This window comes from Ceratotherium simum, chromosome 20, assembly GCF_057802395.1.
Source record: "Ceratotherium simum simum isolate JZ-2026a chromosome 20, ASM5780239v1, whole genome shotgun sequence".
Lineage (NCBI taxonomy): Eukaryota > Metazoa > Chordata > Mammalia > Perissodactyla > Rhinocerotidae > Ceratotherium > Ceratotherium simum.
In genome coordinates, this window is record NC_141919.1 from 37,684,166 (window position 1) to 37,708,494 (window position 24,329).

A 24,329-nucleotide genomic window follows, 5' to 3' on the forward strand; every position below is an offset into this window, starting at 1 on the left:
CCCTTCTTTCGCCCAGCCTGGTGCTTGAAGTTCCCCCACCCACCAAGCACAGCCTTGCGTTTCACTGCTCAATCTTGTGGCTCAAATGCCCTAGCAAGACAAGGCATTTGCAATCCTCCATAGGAAGAACTTCCCAGTTTCCAGCCCCTGTGGGCTTATTGTTTTGTATTTGGTGTTTTTTTTTTTTTTTTTTTTTTGCTGAGGAAGACTGGCCCTGAGCTAACATCTCTGCCAATCTTGCTCTATTTTGTACATGGGTCGTACAGTCATACACAGCATGACTGACAGTGGTGTATGTCTGCGATCAGGATCCGAACTGGGAACCAGGGCCACCAAAGGAGAGTGCACTGAACTTAACCACTAAGCCACGGGGGCTGGCCCCTTGTGTTTGCTTTTTGTTTTTAAATGTCTTATCCTTTCCTCTTTACCAATTCGAGCTGAAAACCTGGCCTAAAACCTCTTAAAAAAAGATCTCTAAAGATTTTGACCTTCCACCTTTGACATTCTGGGATTTTAAGCCCAAAGGGAAATTTTTTTTCCACTTCTGATTTTTATTTTCACACCTTGGGAACTCAAATACGCACATAAGGAGTAAAAAGATGAATTCCGAGAAGCAGCTGCTTTACTATATACAAGAACAAAATCCCCCTATTCTGGACACAAACGCTCATGCTGGCACACATAACATTCATTTCCTATAGGCACTTCTGCCCTGACCGTGCCTCTCCTTGTCAGCAGACAGTTTGTCTGGTCTGTTTACACAATTAAAATGGGCAAGACCCGAGTCTGTCTAGGTCACCGATGGGCTACAACGTTTAAGCGCAGCGCTTGGCTTTAGGAATATGTGGATTGAATGAACGGTTGCTAGGAAGCATGGCTGCGTCTTCATTTTATGCTGGGCTTATCCCAATTCGCGCACGTGGGAACTTCACAAAAGTTATTTCACCAGGGCTGCCCTGAATCTTCTTATCGTATGGAGTTTACTGAAGTGGGGCCAGCTCCCCGCCTCTGCTAGCTTCACTGCCAAGGTTCGAGAGGGGTGGAGTGGCCTGGAAGACGTTGGAAGAAGGGTGGGGGATTCGCTTTCTTATAAAGATGCTTTGGGAGACTGGGTCTGGAGCTCAAGGTTTTCAGGAAGAAATGAGACTTCATCCCAATGGCAAAGCACTCCAAAAGGGCACGAGGTTTGATTTCTGTTACAGAGAAAGCCTGAAAGCCTCAAGACTAATTAATGAGAGCGCGGTCCACACTGGAGAAGGGGGCTCCCAGGCTTGCCCCCGAAAACCCATTGGCACAAGAAAACAAGAAGTGGAGTCAGTCTCACTGAATACATTTCTTAGGCTCCCTTTGCGTGACGCCGGCTCCTGGTTCCCTGCGTCCCTACCTAGCAGTTATGGGTCCCGGCTGCTCTCGAGCAAAGATCTCTTTCCCCAGACCAAGGTTGTAAAACAAATTAACTCCATGGGAGAATCTCTCCGCGCGCCCAGGGGACCGGTCCCCACCGACAGACAAACACACCATAATGTTTAGTTCTGCCCCATTACGTGGGGTCGTGAGTTTCTTAATTATCGCCTCCTGCCCCCGCACAAACTCTTCCCCAGTCCCTGGAGGGCCTTGCGTGGTTCCCAGGACGGCTGCAGAGCGCAGAGCTCGGACGGAGCTCCAGGGAAAGCGCACAAGGAATGGCCCTGGGGACTCGTTCCGGGAAAAGCTCCTGCGTCCGGGGAGAGACTTTCCTTCTCATCCCGCACTCTTTCGGGCAGGAAGGGTAGCATTCCAAACGCGAGCAAGGTGTACAGCGCGAGACCCTCCCTTTAAAAAGAATAATTAGAAGCCAGCGCGTAGCACTCCTCCGGTTTCCAGAAACGCGCGTCGCAGTCGCTGCCCGGGGCGGCTGGGTGTCTGCGCTCCCCGCCTTCGCTGGGCTGACACAGGAGGGGAGGAGCAGGAGCCGGAGGGGGTGCTGGGGGGGGTGGTGGTTGGAGCGCGAACCATCCCGAGCCAAGACAAGCAGCACATTCACAAATAACGCCCCCACCCCCAGCGCACGCGCTCCCATTCAAAGCAGCTGGGCTCCGCGGCCGCAGGGCGGCTCAGAGGACGCGCCGGCCCCAGCGCAGCCCTGCCCCGCGGGCGCACGCCCGGAGTCCGCCGGACGCCGAGCCCTCGCAGCCCGCGCGGGAGGCGGCTACGGCTTCCAGGGAGGGGTGTCGCCCGGACTCCCCTCCCTTCCCGCTGGGGGACCATGGCACGGCTGGCTGCGCTCCGGCGCTCGGGGCTCCTGGCCCGCATCCTCGGTGGCACCTGGTTCCTACTCTGTGTCGCCGGACAGGTAGGGCAGTCTGCGCGTCTGGCGTCCCTCCCCCCTGGGACTTTTCTTCTAGTGCGTGCTACAGCCGGGAGCGCTATAGCTTGGGGCGCGCTCTCTCCGGTTAGGATCTGTCCTGGGGCTGCGCTGCCACCCGAGCTGGGACAGGTGGCGCGAGGTTGCGACTCAGGCGGCCCCTCGCGGCGAGCTCCGGGCTGGCGGGTCAAACCCTGCGCGGAGCCTCAGCCCAGCCTCCTGGGGCCCTGTGCCGGCTTCCCGCCGGCGCTCGGGTCCTGCCTCCAGCTGGGCAGACCCGGGCGAGGAGGCGGCGCCTGAGCCGGGGTGCGGCTTTCTCCCGGGGAGCCCGCGACCCCGCACCCCTTCGAGACAGTTCTCGGAGCCCCTTCTCTCCTTCCTGGCGGAGGCACGGGCGGCGCCGGGGAGGCTCGGGCGCTGGGAGGTCCTACTTCCGTCCTTCTCCAGCATACCCAGTGAACTTGACATCTTCACCCTAGGGCCACCCGCGGCCGAGTGTAGGGGACGGAGCGCTGTAAGGTGTGCAGACGCCAGACCAGGTGGGCTCCCTAGTGCCTCTGCGGTGGAGAAAGGTGGTTCTGGCCGGTGCATGAGGACTGGTCCTCACCACGCCCCCTCCGAATGCTCCCAGGGTTTTTTCTGAGCCAGACCGGGTGTAGGAATTGGGGAGTCCTCCTGAGTGGGTGGCTCAGGCCCCGAGGCGGAGCAGAAGGGCCCTGGGAGTGTGTAATTCACAGCCGCCTTTGCTGTGCTCTATTCCTGAAAGACCCCGGAGGAGGCTGCTTAGGGAAGGGGTCGGGGGTCAGTCAAACCCGCGATGCATGTGGTGTCTTTGGCATTCATTCACGCTTTCCAGGGCCAGGTGACTTTTGATTAAAACTCACGAGATTTAGGCAGTTTGTACATAATTTAGCCTACCTAGGTTTGCTTTTCACAGGATTACTTGGGTAATTCTGGGAAAATGCCCAAATAGTCTTGGCCGGAATTATCGCCAGATAGCCTCCCTTTCCTCTGTTTTGCTTATGCAGACTTGTCCAAATCGCGGGATTTGTTTCCCCTTGTACTTAACGTTTTGTAACTTGTTTTCAGGTCTCTATTTGAATGGTCATTTTGATTGCATTGGGGCACTTTTAGAGGCTGAGCGAGGACCAAGAACGATGGCTGAGAAGGGCCCAGAGCCTGCTAGAACCTGATGAGCAGGGACCACCGTAATATGGGATAGAAACTTCCAACAGTGAACACCTGCTTAGACTGGAGGATGAAAAACGGTTGCAGAAGCTTGTCTTCATTATCAGCAAGGTTTATTCCCCATACACTTTGCTCCGTGCCGGGGCTGCTCAGGGTGGCTGCACGTTAGGATTGCCTATGGGAGCTCTGGAAACTCCCTGTGCTAGGGCACACCCCAGCTCCATTGCGTTAGAATCCTTGGGGTTGTGGAGGGGAGGCCCAGGTATCAGAACTCAAAGCTCTCAGGTGATTCCGTTGTGCAGCTGGGTTGAAAACCACTGTGTAAAAGTGACCCACCTTACAGTGACCTGTTCTCAGAGAATCATGACCCTGAAAGGAAACCAAAGGAGGACAGTAAAGAGGGCCTAAGAGACAGGCTAGGGAGAGTCTTAACATGTAGCTTCCAGTCCTGGTCCTGTCCCTAACTAGCTGTGTCTTTTTGGCCAAGGTCTTTACCCTTCCATTTCCTCTGTAAAACCAGGGTGTTGGCTTCTGTTCTGGAAGGTACTGCCAGCTCCGACCACACCAGGCAGGTCGACATCTAATTCAAATCCAGACAGAATGCCTTCTGTCTTATTGTTAAACGATCTCAGAGGTAGAAATTCTACCTTATCCTTGAGATTTTGGTAAAATATCTGGTATTATTTGAATCCAGGAAAGATGCTAAGGAAGATGCCAAGATGCATAGTTTCTTCGATTTATTTTGTTTTGTTTGTTTTATTATACTTTGGTGCTCTGCCTGTTTAGATCTGTTTTAAGCCATTCAGTGCCTTCTTAACATTCAGGACAAACGGATTTTCCTAGCATTACACACCTGTCCTTCCTTGCTCCCCTTCTCAACCAAGTTTCTTCTGGATGAAGATGATGGAAGCAGATTTGAGCCTTGTGTGTGTGTGTGTTGGAAGTGGTTTATTGTTTTAATTCCAAATGACTTTTTCTTGTTGCACTCTGCAGGGCTGTTCTCCACATGTGAGAAGCCTGACTCAACTTGTCAGGGAAGGGATAGAAAAGAGTTTAAAGTGGTAGGTGGGTCCTGTATCCTGGTGGAATGCACGACACTTCAGAGTTATTCAGGGTTTGGTCAGACGCAGCTGATCTTGCAGCACTGTTTAATGTCTTCACTATTTCTTTTAACCACATAGCATTATATCTAGTCATCGAATTAAATAGACCAGAAACTGAGGATACTTAATATCAAATCAAGAAGCAATCATTTTCTATAACCAAAAGCCAGTGCGGAATGATTTGAACATTATTTGGAATTTATACATTCTCTAAACTGTTTATAGATCAAAGCACTCAGTACATGGAGGCGTGACTACCAGGGGTATCAGGCCTCTTGTATGTATTGTAGCACAGTGAAAGGAGGATCTGTGTTCAAGAGCTTCTGGCTCCCTAATCTGAATTACACGTGAGCTATATTCTCCAAAAGTCCAAACAACAATGTTAATGCAAATGAAAATTATTTGGAAATCCCAGCATTTCTCCTTTCTTCTCACGAAATTTCTGCCTTCAGGGGTTATTTCCCTTTTCTTCTGTTCTGCCTGAATTACCCTCCTAACTTGCAAGATTTTTTTCTTTCCCTGTGCAACTTGAAGGTAGCTTACTCTTTAGGTTCTTATGAAACTGATTATTTCACTGACATCAATGTCATTTCATCAGAGGACCCAAATTCATCCCATTGCCCAAATTGCTCCCAGGTAAGGAAGTACATAATGAACGGTTTTAACCGCTAGGGGTTATCAACTACTTAATGATTTCTGCAACCCATCTGTAGCAATCCATTGTAAAAATAAACAAGGTTGTTGGCGATGGTTGTGGCTAGATCTACACAAATCCATTACTATTGCTTAAAAATGTCCCTTAGTGGCAATTCGTCTTCTTTTGGTGGTAGATTAGTGAGAGCTCCTTCAAACATTAAAACTGAATATTTTCATTTTCTATGGCATTCCAAATGGCATCCTTGTTAGGAATTCAGTAATGAAGTAGAATTTCAGGATGGCTGGCAAGAATTTGTGCCTTTATGGGCACCTGATTTTCAACTAAAGACCTCAAAGAAGACTGTCTTGTCTCTTGTAATCCTCTATGTATGTTCTTGCTCTTGTTTTTATTTTCATTTTTACATGGTTAAAAAAAAATACTACTAAGGGCTTATGAGGAAACATAGCAACTTCTTGCCCTACTCTTTCTCCTAACCTCAGATCTCACAGCCCCAAGGCAACCTTTTTGTTTGTTTGTTTTATATTAATATTTTGAGGTATAATTGTCATTTAGGAAACTGCATATATTTAAGTATACGATTTGATAAGTTTTGACATATGTATGCACCCATGACCCCATCACCCCAAAGTTTCCTCATTACCCTTTGCAATCCCTCCCTGAGTCCCTTCCTCCCACCCAATATCACCAGGCAAACGATGATTTACTTTCTGTCACTATAGATTAGTTTGCATTTTCTAGAATTTTATGTAAATAGATCATAGCATAGGTACCTCTCTTCCCCTTTTTTTGATCTGGCTTTTTTTTTTTTCACTGAGCAAAATTATTTTGAGATTATCCATGCTGTAGTATGTATCAATAATTCATTCTTTTCATTCCTGAGTAGAATTACATTGTATGGATACTCCACAGTTTGCTATCCATCAGCATTCACCTATTGATGGACAGTGGGTTTCCAGTTTTGGACTACTGCAAATAAAGTTGCTATGAAGATTTATGTACAAGTCTTTGCGTGGACGTGCGGTTTCATTTGTCTTAGGAGTGCAATGGCTGAATCATTGGTAGGTGAATGTTTAACTTTTTAAGAAACTGATAGTTTTTCTGGAGGTTGTACCATTTTACATTCTTACTAGCAGTGTATGAGAGTCCCAGTTCTTCTGCATCCTTTATTCTGGCCAGGCAAATAGGTATAGCAGTAGCTTGTTCTGGATTTTAATTTGCGGTTCCCTAATGATTAATGATAATGAACATTTTTTCATGGATTTATTTAGAATCTATATATCTTCTTTGGCAAAATTTCTATTCAAATATTTTGCCCATTTCTTGTTGGGTTGTTTTCTTATTAAGTTTTGAGAATTCTCTATATATTCTGGCTATAAGTCCTTTATCACATGTATCATTTGCAAATATTTTCTCCCAGTCTGTGGCTTGCCTTTTCATTATCTTGACAGTATCTTTTGATGGGCAAAAGTTCTTAATTTTGATGAAATTGAACTTATTGAATTGTTTATTGGTAGATTGTGCTTTTCCTTTTGGTCTTAAGAAATACTTGCCTAACTGAAGATCACAGAAGTTTTTTCCTAGAAGTTTTATGTTTTACTTTATTCTGTGTTCCTTTTTTTTTTTTTTTTGTGAGGAGATCAGCCATGTGCTAACATCTGCCAATCCTCCTCTTTTTTTGCTGAGGAAGACGGCCCTGGGCTAACATCTGTGCCCATCTTCCTCCACTTTATATGGGATGCTGCCACAGCATGGCTTGCCAAGCAGTGCGTCGGTGCGCGCCCGGGATCCGAACCAGCGAACCCCGGGCCGCCGCAGCGGAGCGCGCGCACTTAACCGCTTGCGCCACCGGGCCGGCCCCTCTGTGTTCCTTTTTGAGTTAATTTTGTATGTGGTGCAGGATATGGACCAAAGTTCATTTTTTGCCCATAGATTGTCAATTGTTCTAGTAAAATTTTTTGAAAAGACTCTCCTTTCTCCACTGAATTGCCTTTATACCTTTGTCGAACTTTAGTTGTCCGTACATGTGTGGGTCTATATTTGGATGCTCTATTCTGGTGAACTATATGCCTATTGCTATGATGGTACCACGCTATCTTGAGTACTGTAGCTTTACAATAATTCTTAAACTCAGGAAGTGTGATTCCTCCAACTTTGTCCTTCATTTTCAAGGACATTGACTTGGCTACCCTATATGAAATCTAGAATTAGTTTGCCATTCTCTTTTTTTTTTGGTCAGGAAGATTAGCCCTGAGCTAACATCTGTTGCCAATCCTCCTCTTTTTGCTGAGGAAGATTGGTCCTGGGCTAACACCCATGCCTATCTTCTCTACTTTATATGTGGGATGCCTGCCACAGCATGGCTTGATAAGCGGTGCGTAGGTCCACACCTGGGATCTGAACCTGCAAACTCCGGGCTGCGGAAGCGGAGGGCACAAACTTAACCACTACGCCACCAGGCCGGCCCCCACCAATCTCTTTTTTAAAAAATGCATGCAAGAATTTGATTGAGGATGTTTTAATCTATAGATCTATTTTGAGAGAATTAGCCTCTTAACAACATTGAGTTTCATGATCCCTCAACATGATGTACCTCTCTATTTAGGTCTTCTTTAATTTTTCTAAGCAGTATTTGGTAGTGTTCAGTGTATAGGTCTTAAATATTTTTGAGAGATTTATACTAAGTATTTCATATTTTTGATGCTATTTTAAATGGCAATGTTTTTAAAAATTTATTTCTGATTTTTCCTTCATAGTATATAAAAACACAATTGATTTTTGTATATTGTTCTTATTTTCCACAATCTTATTAAACTCTCTTATTAGTTGTAGTAGATTTTTGCTATATTCTATCAGATTTTCTATACGTATGATCATGTCATATGCAAATAAAGATAAGTTCTTCTTCTTTACCAGCCTGGATGCTTTTTATTTCTTTTTCTTGTTTAATAACCCTGGCTGCAATCTCTAGTACATGGTTGAATAGAAGTGGTATGAACAGATATCCTTGCCTGTTCTTGATCCTAGGGAAAAACAATTCAATGTTTCACCATTAAGTATGATGTTAGGTATAGGTTTTTTGTAGATGCCCTTTATCAGATTGGGAAAGTTCTTTTTATTAGCTGACAGTTTTTATCAGAAATGGATATTGAATTTTTGTCAAATGCTTTTTCCGCATCTAATTATCATGTGATTTTTCCTTTTTAGTTTGTTAATATGGTGAATTACATTGATTTTTTTCACATGTTAAACTTATCTTGCATTCCTGGGATAAACTTGATAATAAGAGTGATAATATATTATTCTTTTTTTATATGTTGTTGGATTTGATTTACTAAATTTTGATTAGAATTTTTGCATTTATGTGCATGAAGTTTTCTTTTCTTGCAATGTCTTTGTCTGGTTTTGGTATCAGGGTAATGCTGGCCTCATAGAATAAGTTGGGAAATATTCCTTCCTTTTCAATTTTCTGCAAGAGTTTGTGTATGATTTCTTCCTTAACTGTTTGGTAGAATTCGCAAGTGAAACCATCTGGACCTGGAGTTGGCTTAGTGGGAAGGTTTTTAATTACAAATTTAAAATCCTGAATAAATGTAGGGCTATTTGGGTTATCTATTTCATCTTGAGTTAGCTTTGGTAATTTGTGTCTTTCCTGAATTTGTCTATTTCATTTAAGTTGTTGAATTTATTGGCATAAAGTAGTTCATAATGCTCCCTTATTTAATATTTTTAGAACATGTAGTTATGTTACCTCTATCATTCCTGATATTGGTTTTTTATTTGTTCTTTCTTTTTTCCTGATCTATCTGCATAGTGGCTTACCAATTTTATAGATCTTCTCAAAGAACAAACTTTTGGTTTCATGGACTTTCTCTATTGGTTTGTTTTTCATGTCATTCAATTCTTCTCTTATCTTTATTATTCTCTTTCTTCTACTATTTTGGGGATTGACTTCTTTCACTTAGCATGTTTTCAAGGTTCATCCAAGTTGTAGCCTGTATCAGTACTTCATTCCTTTTATGGCTGAATAATATTTCATTGTATGGCTATACCACATTTTGTTTATCCATTTATCTGTGGATGGACATTTGGGTTTCCACCTTTTGGCTATTGTGAGTAATGCTGCTATAAACATTCATGTGCAGGCTTTTGTATGGACATAAGTTTTCATTTCTCTTGGGAAAATATTTTAGGCTTTGTCGGCTATACTGTCTCTGTCACACCTACTCAACTCTGCCACTGTAGCACAAATGTAGTGATAGGCAATATGTAAATGAATGCACCTGGCTGTGTCCCAATAACCTATTTACAAAAATGGGCTGCAGGCCAGAATTGGCCCATGGGCTATAGTTTGCCAACCTCTAAACCAAAGTTTCATGATGCTGTGCCTCCGTGTGGGTTATTTAAATTCAGTGTGCTGGGTTCTTCATCAATAGATCTCTGCCCTTCAGTTTGGGAAACATTTATTTTCATATGTCTTTGACAGTTTCCTTGCCAGCATTTCATGTGTTTGTTTTTTATGAAACTCCTATTAGCTAGCTATTAAGCCTCCTGGATGAACCAGATTTCTTTTAACATTTTTTCTCTTGTTTTTATTATCTTTTTGTTATACTTTCTAAAAGATTTTCTCAATTTCACTTTTCAACAGAGTCTTCTTTAGACAAGTTTTCAACCGCTATTCCTAGTGTAGCCAAAACGTCACCCCCCACCTTACGCAGTGCCAGGTGCCTCCACGTCTGAAGCCTTTCTGAAGTTTTACAGGCAAATAGTCTAACTTCTCATCACAATATCCCTTTGCAGGCACAATTCTGTTGAGTCAGTTGCAATTCCTCCACTGGTTTTTCCATATTCCAAAATTTTATTGGCATCTTTTGTCTGCTATTGTCTCCTTTCCAGTTCTCTTGTCATCTTTATTTATTTACTGTTATTTTAGCAGACATTTGGGAGAGAATGGAGAAAATATGGTGTTCAATCTGCCATGTTTAACTGGAAGTTAGCACTATTCATTCTCTTTCATTATTTCTATTTTCCTGTCCTGATCCATGTCCAAATCCCGTTAAAGCTCATTCTGGTTATTATGCATACTTTTCAGAGACTCATACTTTTTGTTTCCCAGTGTAAGTAAGACTGCAGTCAATATTATAAAAAAGAACACTAGACTTGAGATCTTAAGACCAGGTTCTAGTTCTGGATTTACTGAACTTCTCTGCAACTAAGAGAGTCAGACTTTTTTCGGGGAAGGGAATCACTGCTTCCTGACTTGCCTGCTAGTTGCCACACATGATAATAGGTACTCTCTCCATCCCCATTTTTATGTTTGAGTTTTTAATCTTTCAATAACTATTTAGTTCCCATTCCCCACTTAAGTCAGTACAGTCTAACCTATTTGCTCACAGATACAGCACAGAAATATTTTATTGTTTTACAAATTTTAATGTTCATATTTGGAAACAGTTTTATGAGAGAACATGGGGTTAACATGATGTAAAGATCTGGACATAAAATATCATAAGTGATGTTAAAATTTATTCTCTGAAGTGTGATTGAGGTTCCAGCTTTTTTGTGGTGAAGAATGGAGATGAGGTGAAATGAATGGGGAAAAAGTTTTGAATAGTTAGTAATACCATATCAGTTTTAATATTTGAATTTGTACTGGGATGATCTCTATGTAGAGAATTGTGCCTTTTAGGGGGAGTGGAGTGGGTGGTGCAGGAGCTACGTATTTCTTTTCAGCTCTGCTCATGACTTTAAGATTATATAGCGAGAAAGAGCCTTAGAGATTCTTTAGTCTTATGGTTTACAAACTTCATTGTGCATAAGTCAGTTTGGCTGTATTACTCAATTCTAAGGTCACCAAAGACTGCAGCTGTACAACGAAAAGCTGGGAAGCTTTTAAATACAGATTCTTATGCCTCACTCTCAGAGATCCTAATTCAGTAGGAAAAGGATGGATCCTACGAATCTGCATTTGTTGCAGATATCCCCTTCCCCCCTTATCACATACCTACAGAGGATTCAGACACAGTTGGACCGAACGCCACATTTTGGGAAACACTGATCTTATCTGTCTTATTTATGGATGAGAGAAATAAGGTCCTAGGAAGTTGAGTGACAAGTCCCAGTTTGTTAGTGGGAGAGGTGGGAGCGGACCACACGTCTCATAATTCTGGTCGGTGATTTTTCCCACCAGAGCATACACTATTATTTTAGTGTCTAGTTACATCATGAACTAAAGATATGAGCCACCAGCTTAAAGTGTCTTTATTTGTAGTAACTTCAGTTTTTTATAAATGGTTTTCAGATGTTTGGGAAGAGCTTCAGCTCTCAGTCACTCTGCCTGCAGCAGAGGAACGATGGGAGGAAAAAGGGGGAGGGAAACCCTCCGCCCTCACCCCGCTCACATAACCTGCTGGAAACTGGCTTCTGTGTATTTTCTCCTCGAGTCATCATGCCCCTGGAAGATTAACAGATACTTATTTAGAAAACAGTCAAAGCGTCCAGGAACTTGACATTTGATGAAAGGGAGAGTACGTGCCGCTGAACACCTTCTCTACCCGAGTGCGATGTAGCAACTGTTGCTACGTTCTCGGAGGGAAGGAAGGAAATGTTTCGTGTGCCTATTATTTAGGATGTTCTCCCATCTCTATCACAAACCAGCCAAACAAAATACACACACGCTCTCCCCTGAGTCATGCACAGTCTATGATGTAGTACTCCATGTGGAAAGAAGTTTTCTCACTGCTAAATAGTCATTGTTAAACATCTTGTCCGTTTTATGAAGAATGATAATTGTGAATTTTCCTTCACAAATCAGTTGCAAAGGAATAAAGTTTTTTTACTATTAAAAGTATCTATTTACTGATGTAAGCTGAAATTCAAATTCTCATATTCCCCTGTTGCTTTTAGAACTCTGTATTAGTGAGGGTGGGCTAGATTGTGCTGTGGTAACAAACAACCCCCAAATCATAGTGCCTTCATACCACAAAGGTTTATTTCCTGGTCAGGCCTCATATCCAGTGTGGATTATCAGGAGGGCTTGGCTCACTGTGTACACTCAGGAATCCATGTGGACGGCAGCTCCTTCTCCCCCCTCACGCTGCGCAGCGGCCGGGGCAGGGGAAGGAGAGTGCTGCTCTGCTCCCAATGGCAATTAAATACTTCCACTCAGAGTGACAGATATTGCTTCTGCTCACATTTTATTAACCAAGTCAAATTCAAGAGGGTTGAAAGTGTAATATTATCATGAACCCAGAAGGTTCTTTTTCTTGCTTTGGTTTCAAACTCATTAGCTTTTCCAAACTTTTGGACTTCCAAGATGTGGCCTAGATGTTTAAGTTTTCTGACTGTGGTGTGTGTATATGTGAATAGAGTTTCTCTGACATTACTGTAAAACCACTTAAAATTATCTTTGACTTATCCATTAAATTAAAAAAAATTGTAATTGTAAAATATACATAACAAAACTTACCATCTTAATCATTAAGCGTACAGTTCAGTAGCATTAAGTACATTCACATTATTGTGCAACCAATCTCCAGAACTCTCTTCATCTTACAGAACTGAAACTCTATACCCACTAAATAACAACTCCCCATTCTTCCTGTCCCCAGCAATGACCATCCTACTTTCTGTCTCTATGAATTTGACTACTCTAGGTGCCTCATATAAGTGGGATTATACAGTATTTGTCTTCTTGTGATTGTCTTATTTCTCTTACCATAATGTCCACAAGGTTCATCCATGTTGTAGCACATGTCAGAATTTCATTAATTTTTATGGCTGAATCATATTCCATTGTATGTGTTTACCACATTTTATTTATCTTTTTAACTGTCAGTGGACACTAGGGTTCTGCCACCTTTTGGCTATGGTGAAGAATGCTGCTAGGAACATTGGTATTCCATTTTGTTTTATGCGTGCTTCTTTTTCTGTATAAAAGAGAAGCAACATCTTCTTCTTCAGACCTCTAGTTTACTCTTTAGGAGGCCCAGGAAACAGTTATTTAAATGTTGGACTCACTTTGGGAATCTTCTGCCGATGGTTATAACAAAAGCTGAGCAATACTCCACTCACCTCCTGCATGTTTAGCCAAGTCAATAGAGCCAATGGATTCTTGTGTTTAGTCTTGCATGTAACCTGCAAATCTTGACACTTTTCAAGATTGGTGACAATATGTGGTTAGCACATTGTTTTTCCTCTGAAGATCCAGGAGCATTGAAAAAGAAATTATTTTCTTTTTTTTTGTGTGTGTGTGAGGAAGATTGGCCCTGGGCTAACATCCGTGCCATCTTCCTCTACTTTATATGGGATGCTGCCCCAGCATGGCTTGACAAGTGGTGCATCGGTCTGCGCCCAGGATCCGAACTTGCGAACCCTGGGCCGCCGAAGTGGAGTGCACAAACTTAACTGCTATGCCACCAGGCCGGCCCTGAAATTATTTTCTTTTTGAAAATAATTTCACACTCAAATACTGTGTGAAGGGAGATCAAATATGAATCAATAGGTAAAATGTAGCATGCAAATTAATTGCAGGCATAGCATAGATGTGTGGAGGGGCAGGATGGACTTTTGGGAACAGTGCTGAAAGAAAAGGCAGTGGACCAGGATCCAAACTCTGCTTGCTACTTGCTAATTGCATGATTTTGGACAATTAGTTACATAGCCTTTCTGAGTTTTTTTTTAAACACAAAAAAGTATTAATAGCTCTGTTTGATGGTTTTTTAAGAAATGAAATCAGATCATGGCAATTTCCTTGCCGAACACCTTCAGTAGCTTCCTGTTGCTTTTAGACCGGTATTTCTAAGCCTGTCTTTGATTATCGCCTCCCTTTTTAGACATTTTAAGACATTTTCCCCTAATCCATCCCTACCTCCATGGAATTGTTTTTTTTTTTTTTTTTTTTTTTGCTTAAGGAAGATTAGCCCTGAGCTAACATCTATGCCAATTTTCTTCTATTTTATATATGGGTTGCTGCCACAGCATGGCTTACGAGTGGTGTAGGTCTGTGCCCCGGATCCAAACCCACGAACTGGGGCCGCCGAAGTAGAGTATGCCAAACTTAACCACTAGGCTATCTGTTTGAACCAATTTTTTACCTCTTTTCGGGCATTATTGTCCCCACTGAGAATGTATGCTTTAGACTAAGATTGAAAATCCTTACTTGTCTTCAAGGCCTGGCATGATCCATTTCCTGCCTGGCTCTCCACATCCTTCCCCCCTCTTCCGCTCCCCCTCTGCCTCCCCTCTCTTCCCACCACCCCCATCTTCCCTTGCTCATTATTGGCCAGCCCCACTAGCCTCCTTTAATTTCCTTAAGGGCTTCAAGCTTGCTCCTACTTCAGGGACTTTGCACAAGTTGTTCTCTTCGCTGGAGGGCTCTTTCTTTATTTTTAATTAATTTGTTTATGTTCATCCATCTGTTTTCCCAGCTTAAATATCCCTTCCCCAAAAGTGTCTGTCCTTCCAATTCCCCTGCCCCAGTTTATTTTAGATTTCTTCTGTTATTCTCTCACAATGCCCAGTTTCCTTCAAGCACTTGCCATTTGTAAGGATATACTTATTTGTATTTTTATTATGTCTGCCATCGCCAGTATATTGGAAGCTTGAGGCCGGAGACTGACTTATTTCCCTTTGTATATGACCCATCGAGCTCAATGCCTGGAATTGTTGAAAAAAGGGTTAATGAAGTGTTTTTGAGAAAATATTCAGTGACAAAAACTGCTCTGAATTGATATTGCTGTTTAAATGAATGTATACACTCATGTTAAGTGTTCTTACCAAATAAAACAAAATAAAGTAAAAAGAATGTGTACATTGCTAATCACAACAGCACCTATGTACATGTATTAGGTAAGGAAACCCTGGCTGCTGTAACAGTAAAATCCTGAAATACCAGTGTTTTGACAATGTAGTTTATTTCTTGTCCACATAAAAGTCCAATTGGCAGGGCTGAAGTGGGGGTAGAGGATCTGCTCCAAGCAGTCATTCAGGGACTGGGTTGATGAAGACTGTGCTGTCTTTAATATGTGGCTTCCAAGGTCTACCGTGGTGCCTGGGTCTGGATGGCAGAGGAGGGAAGAGAATGTTGAGAATTGCATGGGAGGTTTTCTTGGGGTGGTCTTGGGAGTGGAATGCCTCACTTCTGCCCACATCCATTTTTTGCATTCCTGACCAGACTCAAATTAGGGTCCCAATTCCTATTATCCCATCACAAGAACTCAGTCACATGGCCACATGTCCTAGCCAGGGATGCTGGAAGGACAGCTGTGAACTCAGGAGGTAAGCTGGCCTCTGCAATACACTTGGAAAGTCACACATGTATGTGCAAGTGTGTAGTTGATGTCTAGATGTATGTGGATTTACAGCTCACTTTCAGTAACTTAGGGGCCCTTGTGGAGTCCAAGACCCAGAGAATGGGAACTACTAAAAATAGGAGTATGTGAGTTTTATTTTAGGAACAGTTTTTTTGTCTGCTTCATCATTTTCAAAATTATGAGGAGAGACATGGTGGACTAAAGTTGGGGGAAAATGGACTATGGGTTAGAAATGCGCTGTATACAGCTAACTGAACAAAACGATTTATTGCTGTGCAACCAATCCTCCCAGGCTCTTATCATGTACCTGTGTCAATGACAGTGCAGATTGGCATCTCGTTAGCTGAGTGTAAGCCCAGGTGGGGTTCTGGTTGGGCTACTGGCAGCATTGTCATTAATAAAATGAAGGCTTTTCACCAACAGACTGTTTTCAGTTCCCAAATCACCTGATAAGTCCTATTCTTTTGATGAACTACAAATAAAACCTAGTTCTCCATCCCATGGGACTGTTAATCAAATAGTGTCTGTTTGTTTAAAGAAAAAAAAAAAAGGCCTATTGCATGTCCGGTTCATAATACCACAAGGCCCTTGTAATTGATCTATGAAACCATGATACTGTGCTTTTATCCAGGCCAAAGCTTACCTGGCATCCTTCTGGTTTTCTGGTTTGTCATTCTTCTCTATGCCATGGGATGGGAGCGGAAATATGAGCCTGGGCATTTCTTTTGTGCACAGTTTGTGAGCCTCTCTCAAATCCTCTCCTTAGCGGAAAGAAAGAAAGAATTCAGAGCTTGGTGGGCTAGGTGGGCTGCTGTTGACTTCTCTTTCATCGTATTGAGGAGCTTTTGAGACTTGTCCTTTTCTTTTCCCTTCTATCATCCATCTAACTCTATAGCCTAGCGGTACCTTTAGAAAAGTTGGGAGAAAAAACAGCATTTGGAGACCAACTATAACCTCCAAATAGAAAATGTTGTACATTTTAAATTCTAAAATTTGAAACAAAAAAATTGGCAGATTGGATGTTTTTCGAGCGTCAACACTTTCCACCTCCTGCCTCTTTCAGCTCTTTTATTTTTCCTTTTACATAAAGTGCAGTTTCAGATCAGTGTTGTCTGTTTCCTCTGCTTCTGATGAAGCTGACAAGTGTTTGATTGACATTATCAGGAAGTTGTAGCAGTTGTGAACACAAGCCCCAAAACAAGTTGGTGAGGTCACACCAGCATCCTTTCTGGTGCCTGAGAAGGATTGGTAAAGAGGTTTATGCTGAAGTTCCAGTCAGGTCCTGAGCTGCACAAGGGACATCCCAAATTCAAGAGTCTATAGTTTTGAAAAACTTCACAGTGGTGCTGACTTGCAACAAGTTGGCGGATAATCATCTTATCCTGTGTATTTACAAAAAAGGGTCTTATTTTGAGCAAGAGAGCAATGTAGAGGCTGGGTGGAAATGGCTCCACGAGACCCTGCAACAGCAGGAGTATTTGAGTTACATTTAATTCGAATCCACCTATGAGGAGCTGTAGGTGTCCCTGTATTTGGCAACATGCCATTTCCTGCTGGCGTTTGTTCTAGGTCTTCCCCCAGTAGAAGATGGCTGTTCAGAGGAATGCTTGCTGAGTGGGAATTCGGAAGCCTGTCAGCCAACCATGATCTCAAGCAGTTCTCCTTCCTTGCAGCTGGACTTGATTATGTTTTTAGCTGCCACTGTTAATGAGTCAAAAGCAGCATCTGCTGAGAGCGGGCTGGCACTTCCAGGGTGGTCTGCCACCTCTCCATCAGTTGTTGGGAAGAGGGTCCAGGGTGTGGAGCAGATAAAGCTGAATGTTGGGTGTGTGGTTCTTTGAGGTTGTTTTGAAGAAAAATGGAAAAAGATTGAATTTGACATTGAGTGACTTGCCAGTTACAGTTCATACCTCTCAGGCTTTTTGTGTCTTGGTTGCTTTTGTTTCAGTTAGAAGGCGTTCGTAGGGGTAAACTCAGTTTTGGTTGAAGGTCCAGTAGAGTTCTCTCTGAATTTTCAAGGCTCCTCCTATAGAGTCATTAGTTTCTTGGGTGATTTCTGAGGCTGAGACTTGGGAACAGATGACAGGAATCCCTTCCACTAAATTTATTTCATTCATTTTGTAAGTCTTTTCTCTGTGTTGGGTGGGGATAAATATATTCCTGTAGTGCAGGCTATCCTAGAAAATGTTTTCATTTTGAATACAATGGTCTAAGTAATCACGTATTACAACAGATTATTCTCCATGTTGTATTTTTTTTTTTTTTGAAACAAATATAAGTAAAGTGAAAGCTCTTTGGAATTTATTCAGGAATCCATTATCTGGATAACTCCTCTTGTGTTGTGACCTGATATGTGATCTTTCCCCCACATTTTAGGACATGTTTCTTCAAGTGGTTTGACTTCTTATTTTCTAGGTTTGATTGATCATTTTCTTTCAGATCAATTAAACTAGATAGTTAAAACCTTCAAGGAAAGGCCTAAGCCCTATACATCTTGGGTCCTCCCCGAGTGCCCAGCCTAGCACCATGCAGAATAGACACTCCTTAGATTACGTTGTGTGTGTTTCCTTTGGCTGCTATAATACATTACCATACACTAGGAGGCTTAAAACAAGAGAAATTTATTCTCTCACCGTTCTGGAGGCCAGAAACCAGAAATCAAGGTGTTGGCAGGGCCATGCTCCCTCCAGAGGCTCTAGGAGAGAATCTGTTCTTTGCCTCTTCTAGCTTCTGGTGGCTGCATTCCTTGGTATTCCTTGGCTTGTGTCTGCATCACTCCAGTCTCTGCCTCTGTCTTCCAAAACCTTCTTTTCTGTCTGTGTCAAACCGTTCTCTGCCTCTCTCTTGTCTTGGCATTTAGGACTCACCTGGATAATCCAGGATAGTGGCTTCATCTCAAATTCTTAACTTAATCACTGCAAAGACCCTTTTTCTAGATACTGGGCATGACATACCTTTGGGAGCCATTATCAGCCTACTACACCCATGTATGTTTCTGCATATTCTTGTGACCAGTCATTAGCTCTTCTTCTAAAGCAAGGATAACCTCAAGGATATTTGCATCTGTTTTATTTTTGGTGGGCTGTTGGCTTCAAGTCACTTCTTTTTTAATATCTTCCTGTTCTTTTGTCTTTAGGATATCAAGTTATTTGCAGTGAAAATGGCTTTCACTTCAGTGAGAATAGCTTTTGTCTTGGCAGTCTGTGTCATTAATAGTGAATTTTACATGCTATTTGGGACTGAGGACAAGGCATTGTAGCTGTCACCATTGAAACTAATGAGAATCTGGATGTGGTGTCCAGAGCATGTTTATTGTGTGTATATAGGTTAGATGGCATCAAAGTCTTATTGTTAATAATAAATGTAATTCCCCCATAATCTCGGTTTCAAGCATTTTACTCTTTAAATTTCATTCCTATTTTTCCAATTCACTTTCCCTAGAATCCCCAACTCCATAATTCTTCAACTCTCCTGGGACCTTCAAGCCCTTGTGCTCCCACCTTTTCACTGTACCTCACTCACCTTCCTTCCCATCTTGGCCAGCTAAATGCCTTGGCCAATCACTATAACCACTCCCTCAACTTCTTTATTCTTCTTTCTTTGGTATGCTCATTTGGCTAAACTTGAAGTTAATCCCATCCATGCGGCTGAATGTGGTCACTTTAAGTTCACAATCGCTGTCCTCAAATGGGCCCTTGTGCTGCTCAGCAATCATACTGTCTTTCCCTAGTCCATCCACTCTCCCACTCCCTCAGATGAATATTTTCTTTCTCTTCTCTGATCAAGCCTCCCACAACTTTGTCTTTGTCCCCACTCTTGGCTTCCTATTTAATTGAGTAAATAGAAGCTATCAGAAGAACACTTCCACGTTTTCCCACCTACCTGCATCTCGTTCACATACTCTGACTTTTCTCCAATTATGACAGGTAAAGCATCCATCCTAACAACGGCCAGTCTTTTCACCTGGTGTCCTAGATCCCATCCCCATTTGCGTGTTCAAGGATACTGCTCTAATAATTCTTCCCCCCCTTTTCTGTCCCTTCTTTCCTTCCCTCCTTCCTACAATGCTGGACTTTTCACATAAGCCCACAAACACACTGTTATTTCTGTCATCTTAAATCTTTCTCCTGATACTACTTGCCCCTTCATTTACCACTCCATTTCCCCAATCTCTTGTCCACTAAAACTCTTTGAAAGAGTTGCCTATGTTTCCTCTAGTTGCTCTCTTTATCTCTTGAATGAATTATAGTCAAGCTTTCACACCATTACTCGTCTGAAACTGTTTTTCAGAAAGGCCGTCACTAGCCTTCATGATACCAAATCCAGTGGACAGTTCTCATTCCTCATTTTTCTTGGCTTATCACCTAAACACAAGACAAATCATCATTTCCTCGTCCTGTAAAGTCTTTCATCACTTGGCCTCCAGAATACCACACTCTCCTTTCCTCTTGCCTTACAGGTTTGCTCCTCTTCGGTTTTCCCTGCTCGCCAAGGATCAGTTCTTGGACTCCGTTTTTTTTCCACACTCACTTCTTGGTAACTTCACTCAGCATCATGGCTTTAAATACTAATTAGTCTCTGATATTCACATTTAAATCTACAGCCCAGAACTTTCCTCAACTCCAGCCTCATATATTTACCACTTACTTAGCATTCCTACATGGATATTTAATAGGCATCTCAAACATAATGTGGAAAACTGAGTTTCTGATCCCCCTCCAAACACAATAAAACATGCTGCTTCTCCTACAGACATCCCCATCTCATTGAAAGGCAACTCAATTCTTCCATTTGCTCAGGCTAAAAACATTGGGACTGTTCTTGCCTCCATTTCTGTTACATCTCGGACCTAATTCACTAGCAATGCTCTGAGCTCCTCCATCTATAGGTGCAGAAGAAAGTCACTTCTTATGTCTTCAGTGTCACCATCTTGGTTCAAATGATCTACCTCTTGCCTGGATTATTGGAAAAGTGCTCTCCACCTGGTCTCAGCTTCTGCTCTTATCTACCTTTAGTCTCTTCTCAGGATAGCATCCTGGTGATCCTGTTAACCAGAGTCAGCTCACGGTACTCCTCTCCTTAATCATCAACGGGCTCTCATCACTTACCCTTTCTCATCTTAGAGTAAAAGCTAGAGCTTTAAAATGGCTTACAATGCCCTATAAATCTGGCCCCCTCTCTGACCCTCTTTCCTCCCTGTATCCCCCTTACTGACTGTGTTCCAGCCACATTGGCCTTCATACTGTTCCTCGAACATGCCAGGCATGTCCCTACCTCTAGGATTTGTATTTAGCTCTTTATAAAAACAAAACAAAATAAAAATGATGTCTTTATTTATGCTTATTTCTACTCCCCCAAGTTGGGAACAAATATGTGTGTGTTTGTGGTTTTTCTAAGCGTAATTTCCTTGCTATTTTCTAAATAAAAACCATTTCTCTATGAAATGAGTTTATACATAAGACCCTTGGGCCTTATGTCATTTTACAGACTTGTTATGTCTCCCTCTTGCAACTCTACAAAATGGTTGACGTCCTCATTGTCTTATGCATTTTTGTTAACCTCAGTGGCTCATTTCTTAATTATGATTCTTTTATCTCTAACTATTGGAGTATACTCAAAACTCCTTGGTACCATAGACATAGAAGAAGATTGAAGGTACCCCTGACATAAGTAGAAGTTCGCAGATCACAGGGGCCATGGTTATGGCCAAGTCTTCTCTCATCTGGGGCCCGTAAGGGAAAGAACACAGGCTGGGGGCTGGCTCTACTATGTAACTGGTGGAGTGACCTCAGGTAAACCCCATAACCTCTGTGAGCCTTTGTTTCCCATCTGTAAAGGGGAAAGTGTTGAACCAGTTAATCTCTGAGGCCCTTTTTAGCCCTAACAATCTGCGATTGTGGGCAAAGTCACCGCTCAGACCATAAATACCTGCTAGATTATATTAAGGAAAATGTTAAAATTTTCCACCAAAAACCAGAGGCAAAGGACTTATAGCAGGTACCACCCCTGCTGACTGCCAGATACCCCCTCAACCTCACAAGTGCCTGCATGGATGGGCTTTTGCTAGAAATTGGCTAGCGTTAGTCCCCTTCCACAAATAAACTTTAAAATACTCCCTTGAAGAGTGAGAAGCTGCCAGTGATACTGGCAGTGAGTTTTATAATTATTTTTTGATGCTTTCCATGTGACTTTTGGTCTGAGGGTGGTGTGTTTGTTGGGTTGTATTGACAGGTTTCCCATGGACGTGGTTTACACCTGTTGGCCATGCAGGAAACAGTGGTAGGAGAGCTCCTGTTCCTCTGGCCCTCTGCTGACCTTGATATGTGTTGATTGCTATCTCTGCAGCTGTAACTTTTGCCAGCCTGTCTGCCATTGTGCCTCATGCACGGCTGAGGCTGCTCAGGAGAGCCTTGAAGCCTCGAACTACTCAGCTTAGGCATGCTGAGTCTGGTCTTAGAAAGCATTTTCCGTAAAATGATGTTGCAAATAGTGATGAGAGATGACCACGAAAGCACATTGCTGTGGGCCAGGCTCTGGGTTGGCCTTATCTTTAATCCTCACAATAGCCCTTCCAGGAGAGGCTTTATCTCCATGTTAAGGATGATGGAATGATGAGAGTGACCTAGATGTTAATTAGCAACCAGTAAAGAGCTGAGCTAAATTGGAACCCAGACCTTTCTGACTTCACAGTGTGTGTTCTCAGTACTGCTGTACACTGTCTCTTAGATACAGCCAGTGTTACGCTTAGATCCTTTATGGTTAATTAGATTTTGATAGGTTGATTGGAAAACCCAAATCTTAATTCTGTAACATTGTTTTATGGAAAAAAATGAATTCCTATTTTTAAACAAATTTATAAGCTTTGGTAATATTAACCCTTCGTAGGTTGCTTTACTTGTTGATTTCAGTTCCAGTTTTTGATCATTATTCAGGCATCTCTTCTACTAAAAGTTTAAAACAATTGAGGTTAGTTGAGAATTGGCCTACTGAATATTGTTGGCCATATTATATTTCATCGTGTCTCCCTTTCTTAATATGAAAAACAAAACATTACCTCCACCAACAAAATCAGACAACTAGAAATTAGGAAAAGGGGAAGACTCTAATGCTTTCTTTTAAAACACGTGGATCTTGAACTTTGAATCAAAATGATAGTGTTTTACAATTCATATCTGTTTAATTGTGACACAGTACACCTGCTCACTTTTAAGAAGAGAAGTAATAGATGTTTAAGGAGGGGGGAATGTGACGTGGACACCCTATAACTCTTCCCCAGTGATATCCTGATGAGTTAAGCATAAATGAATCAGAAACAGATGGATTTTTTTTTTCCCCTTGAAATACACATGGGTTTAAAAACCAAGGGAAAATATCCTTGGAAAAAAATGTTCTTTGTTAAAGCCCAAATGTTTGAATTACAATTTAAGATTTTCATAGGTTCCAGCAAGTAGTTGTGTGCACTCATCTCTAATTTAGATGGGGTGTGTGCCCAAGTCGAGCATTTAAACTACTCTGTGGAGCTGCTGTCAGGGAGGCGTAACAGTCCTGTAAAATGACATAAGGCACAAGGGCCTTATGTGCAAACTCGTTTCACATGGGTTCTTGAGTATTGAGTAACATGAATTGCATGTAATTTGATTCTTGAAAATTTCATAAGGTTTACCTCAATCTTTGTGTGTGAAAGTGGAAACAGTTTCAAAGGGATACCTCCAGGTGCTGTGCTGGGCATCTTTACTCTCCATCCTTCTGCCAAGGGTGGAGTATCATCTCCATGACCTTGAGCTTAACTGATTCTCCTTCAGTTTCTTTGGTCATTGTTTCAGGTTCGATTGAAGCCAGTATTCCTCATAATTTGTTCCACTAGCTGCAGGTGTTCCAATGAACTTTGACTTCACTGTAAACTGGAAAATTGTAGAGAGGTGTCAGTTGGGTAGCAGAAAATCCCCCTGACCAAAGGAAAGCTGAGTACTAGAAGAGATCACCCAGTCCTCTTCCTCTGATAAGGTCCTTTATTGTTGACTGGTTTACCTTGATGTGGGTTCTTTGAGGAAGTATGGGAATGGTGACATTTGAGAGCATATTTTCCCAAATTATGAAGCTATTAACTCCAAGCAGATCCATTACTTTCCACTTATCTTTCTGGCTGGATATCTTGCCACTCTCTTAAGCTGGACATGGAGAAGATCCACTTTTTGGCAAATCATTATTTTCTCTGCCTAATGCCTCCATCTCTGTTCGGAGGGAACATATCCCTCCTTATACTTATGCTCTCTCCACACTGAACTCGTATCAAGTCTTTCCATTTCTTTCTCACAAATATCCATCAGTTCCCACTTTTACTCTTTGTTTGTATAGCCTAGTAGCTTCTATATATAGTTTAGTCATCTGGTTCACTAAAACTGCCTTACTTTCCTTCAATTTCTAGGAAATTCTACATCTCCAAACCATTTTTATTTTGTTTCTTACTTGATCCCTTCCCTTTCGTTAGTGAGCTATTTCTTTTAGTGTAAATGTGATATTACCTAACCTTGCAAAGCGTTCCTTAATTAGGCTTTTTTTTTTTAACTCCTGTAGTCATCATCTAGTTTCCACTTGGTTTGTTTGGTTCTAATCAGACTAGTCTCCTCTTGAGTCTTCTTCATTCATTTTTACTTGTGAATTATGTTCTATGCCATCTCCAATGTCTAAAATACCGACATTTTTACCTCATCAATGTCTTTTCATCT

At 42.2% G+C, this 24,329-nt stretch overlaps 1 protein-coding gene across 4 annotated transcripts in view; it reads left to right on the forward strand.

Annotated features, from left to right (window-relative positions):
- The first annotated feature begins 2,172 nt into the window (after positions 1-2,172).
- The window catches only part of ADAMTSL1 (ADAMTS like 1), an 862,240-nt gene continuing 840,083 nt past the window's right edge, over positions 2,173-24,329 (forward strand). For all 4 annotated transcript variants that reach the window (XM_087444657.1, XM_087444659.1, XM_087444656.1 and 1 more), the window contains exon 1: positions 2,173-2,332. In XM_087444657.1, the coding sequence (XP_087300783.1) occupies positions 2,246-2,332 (87 nt within the window). In that variant the 5' untranslated portion in view covers positions 2,173-2,245. The remainder of the gene's footprint in view (positions 2,333-24,329) is intronic.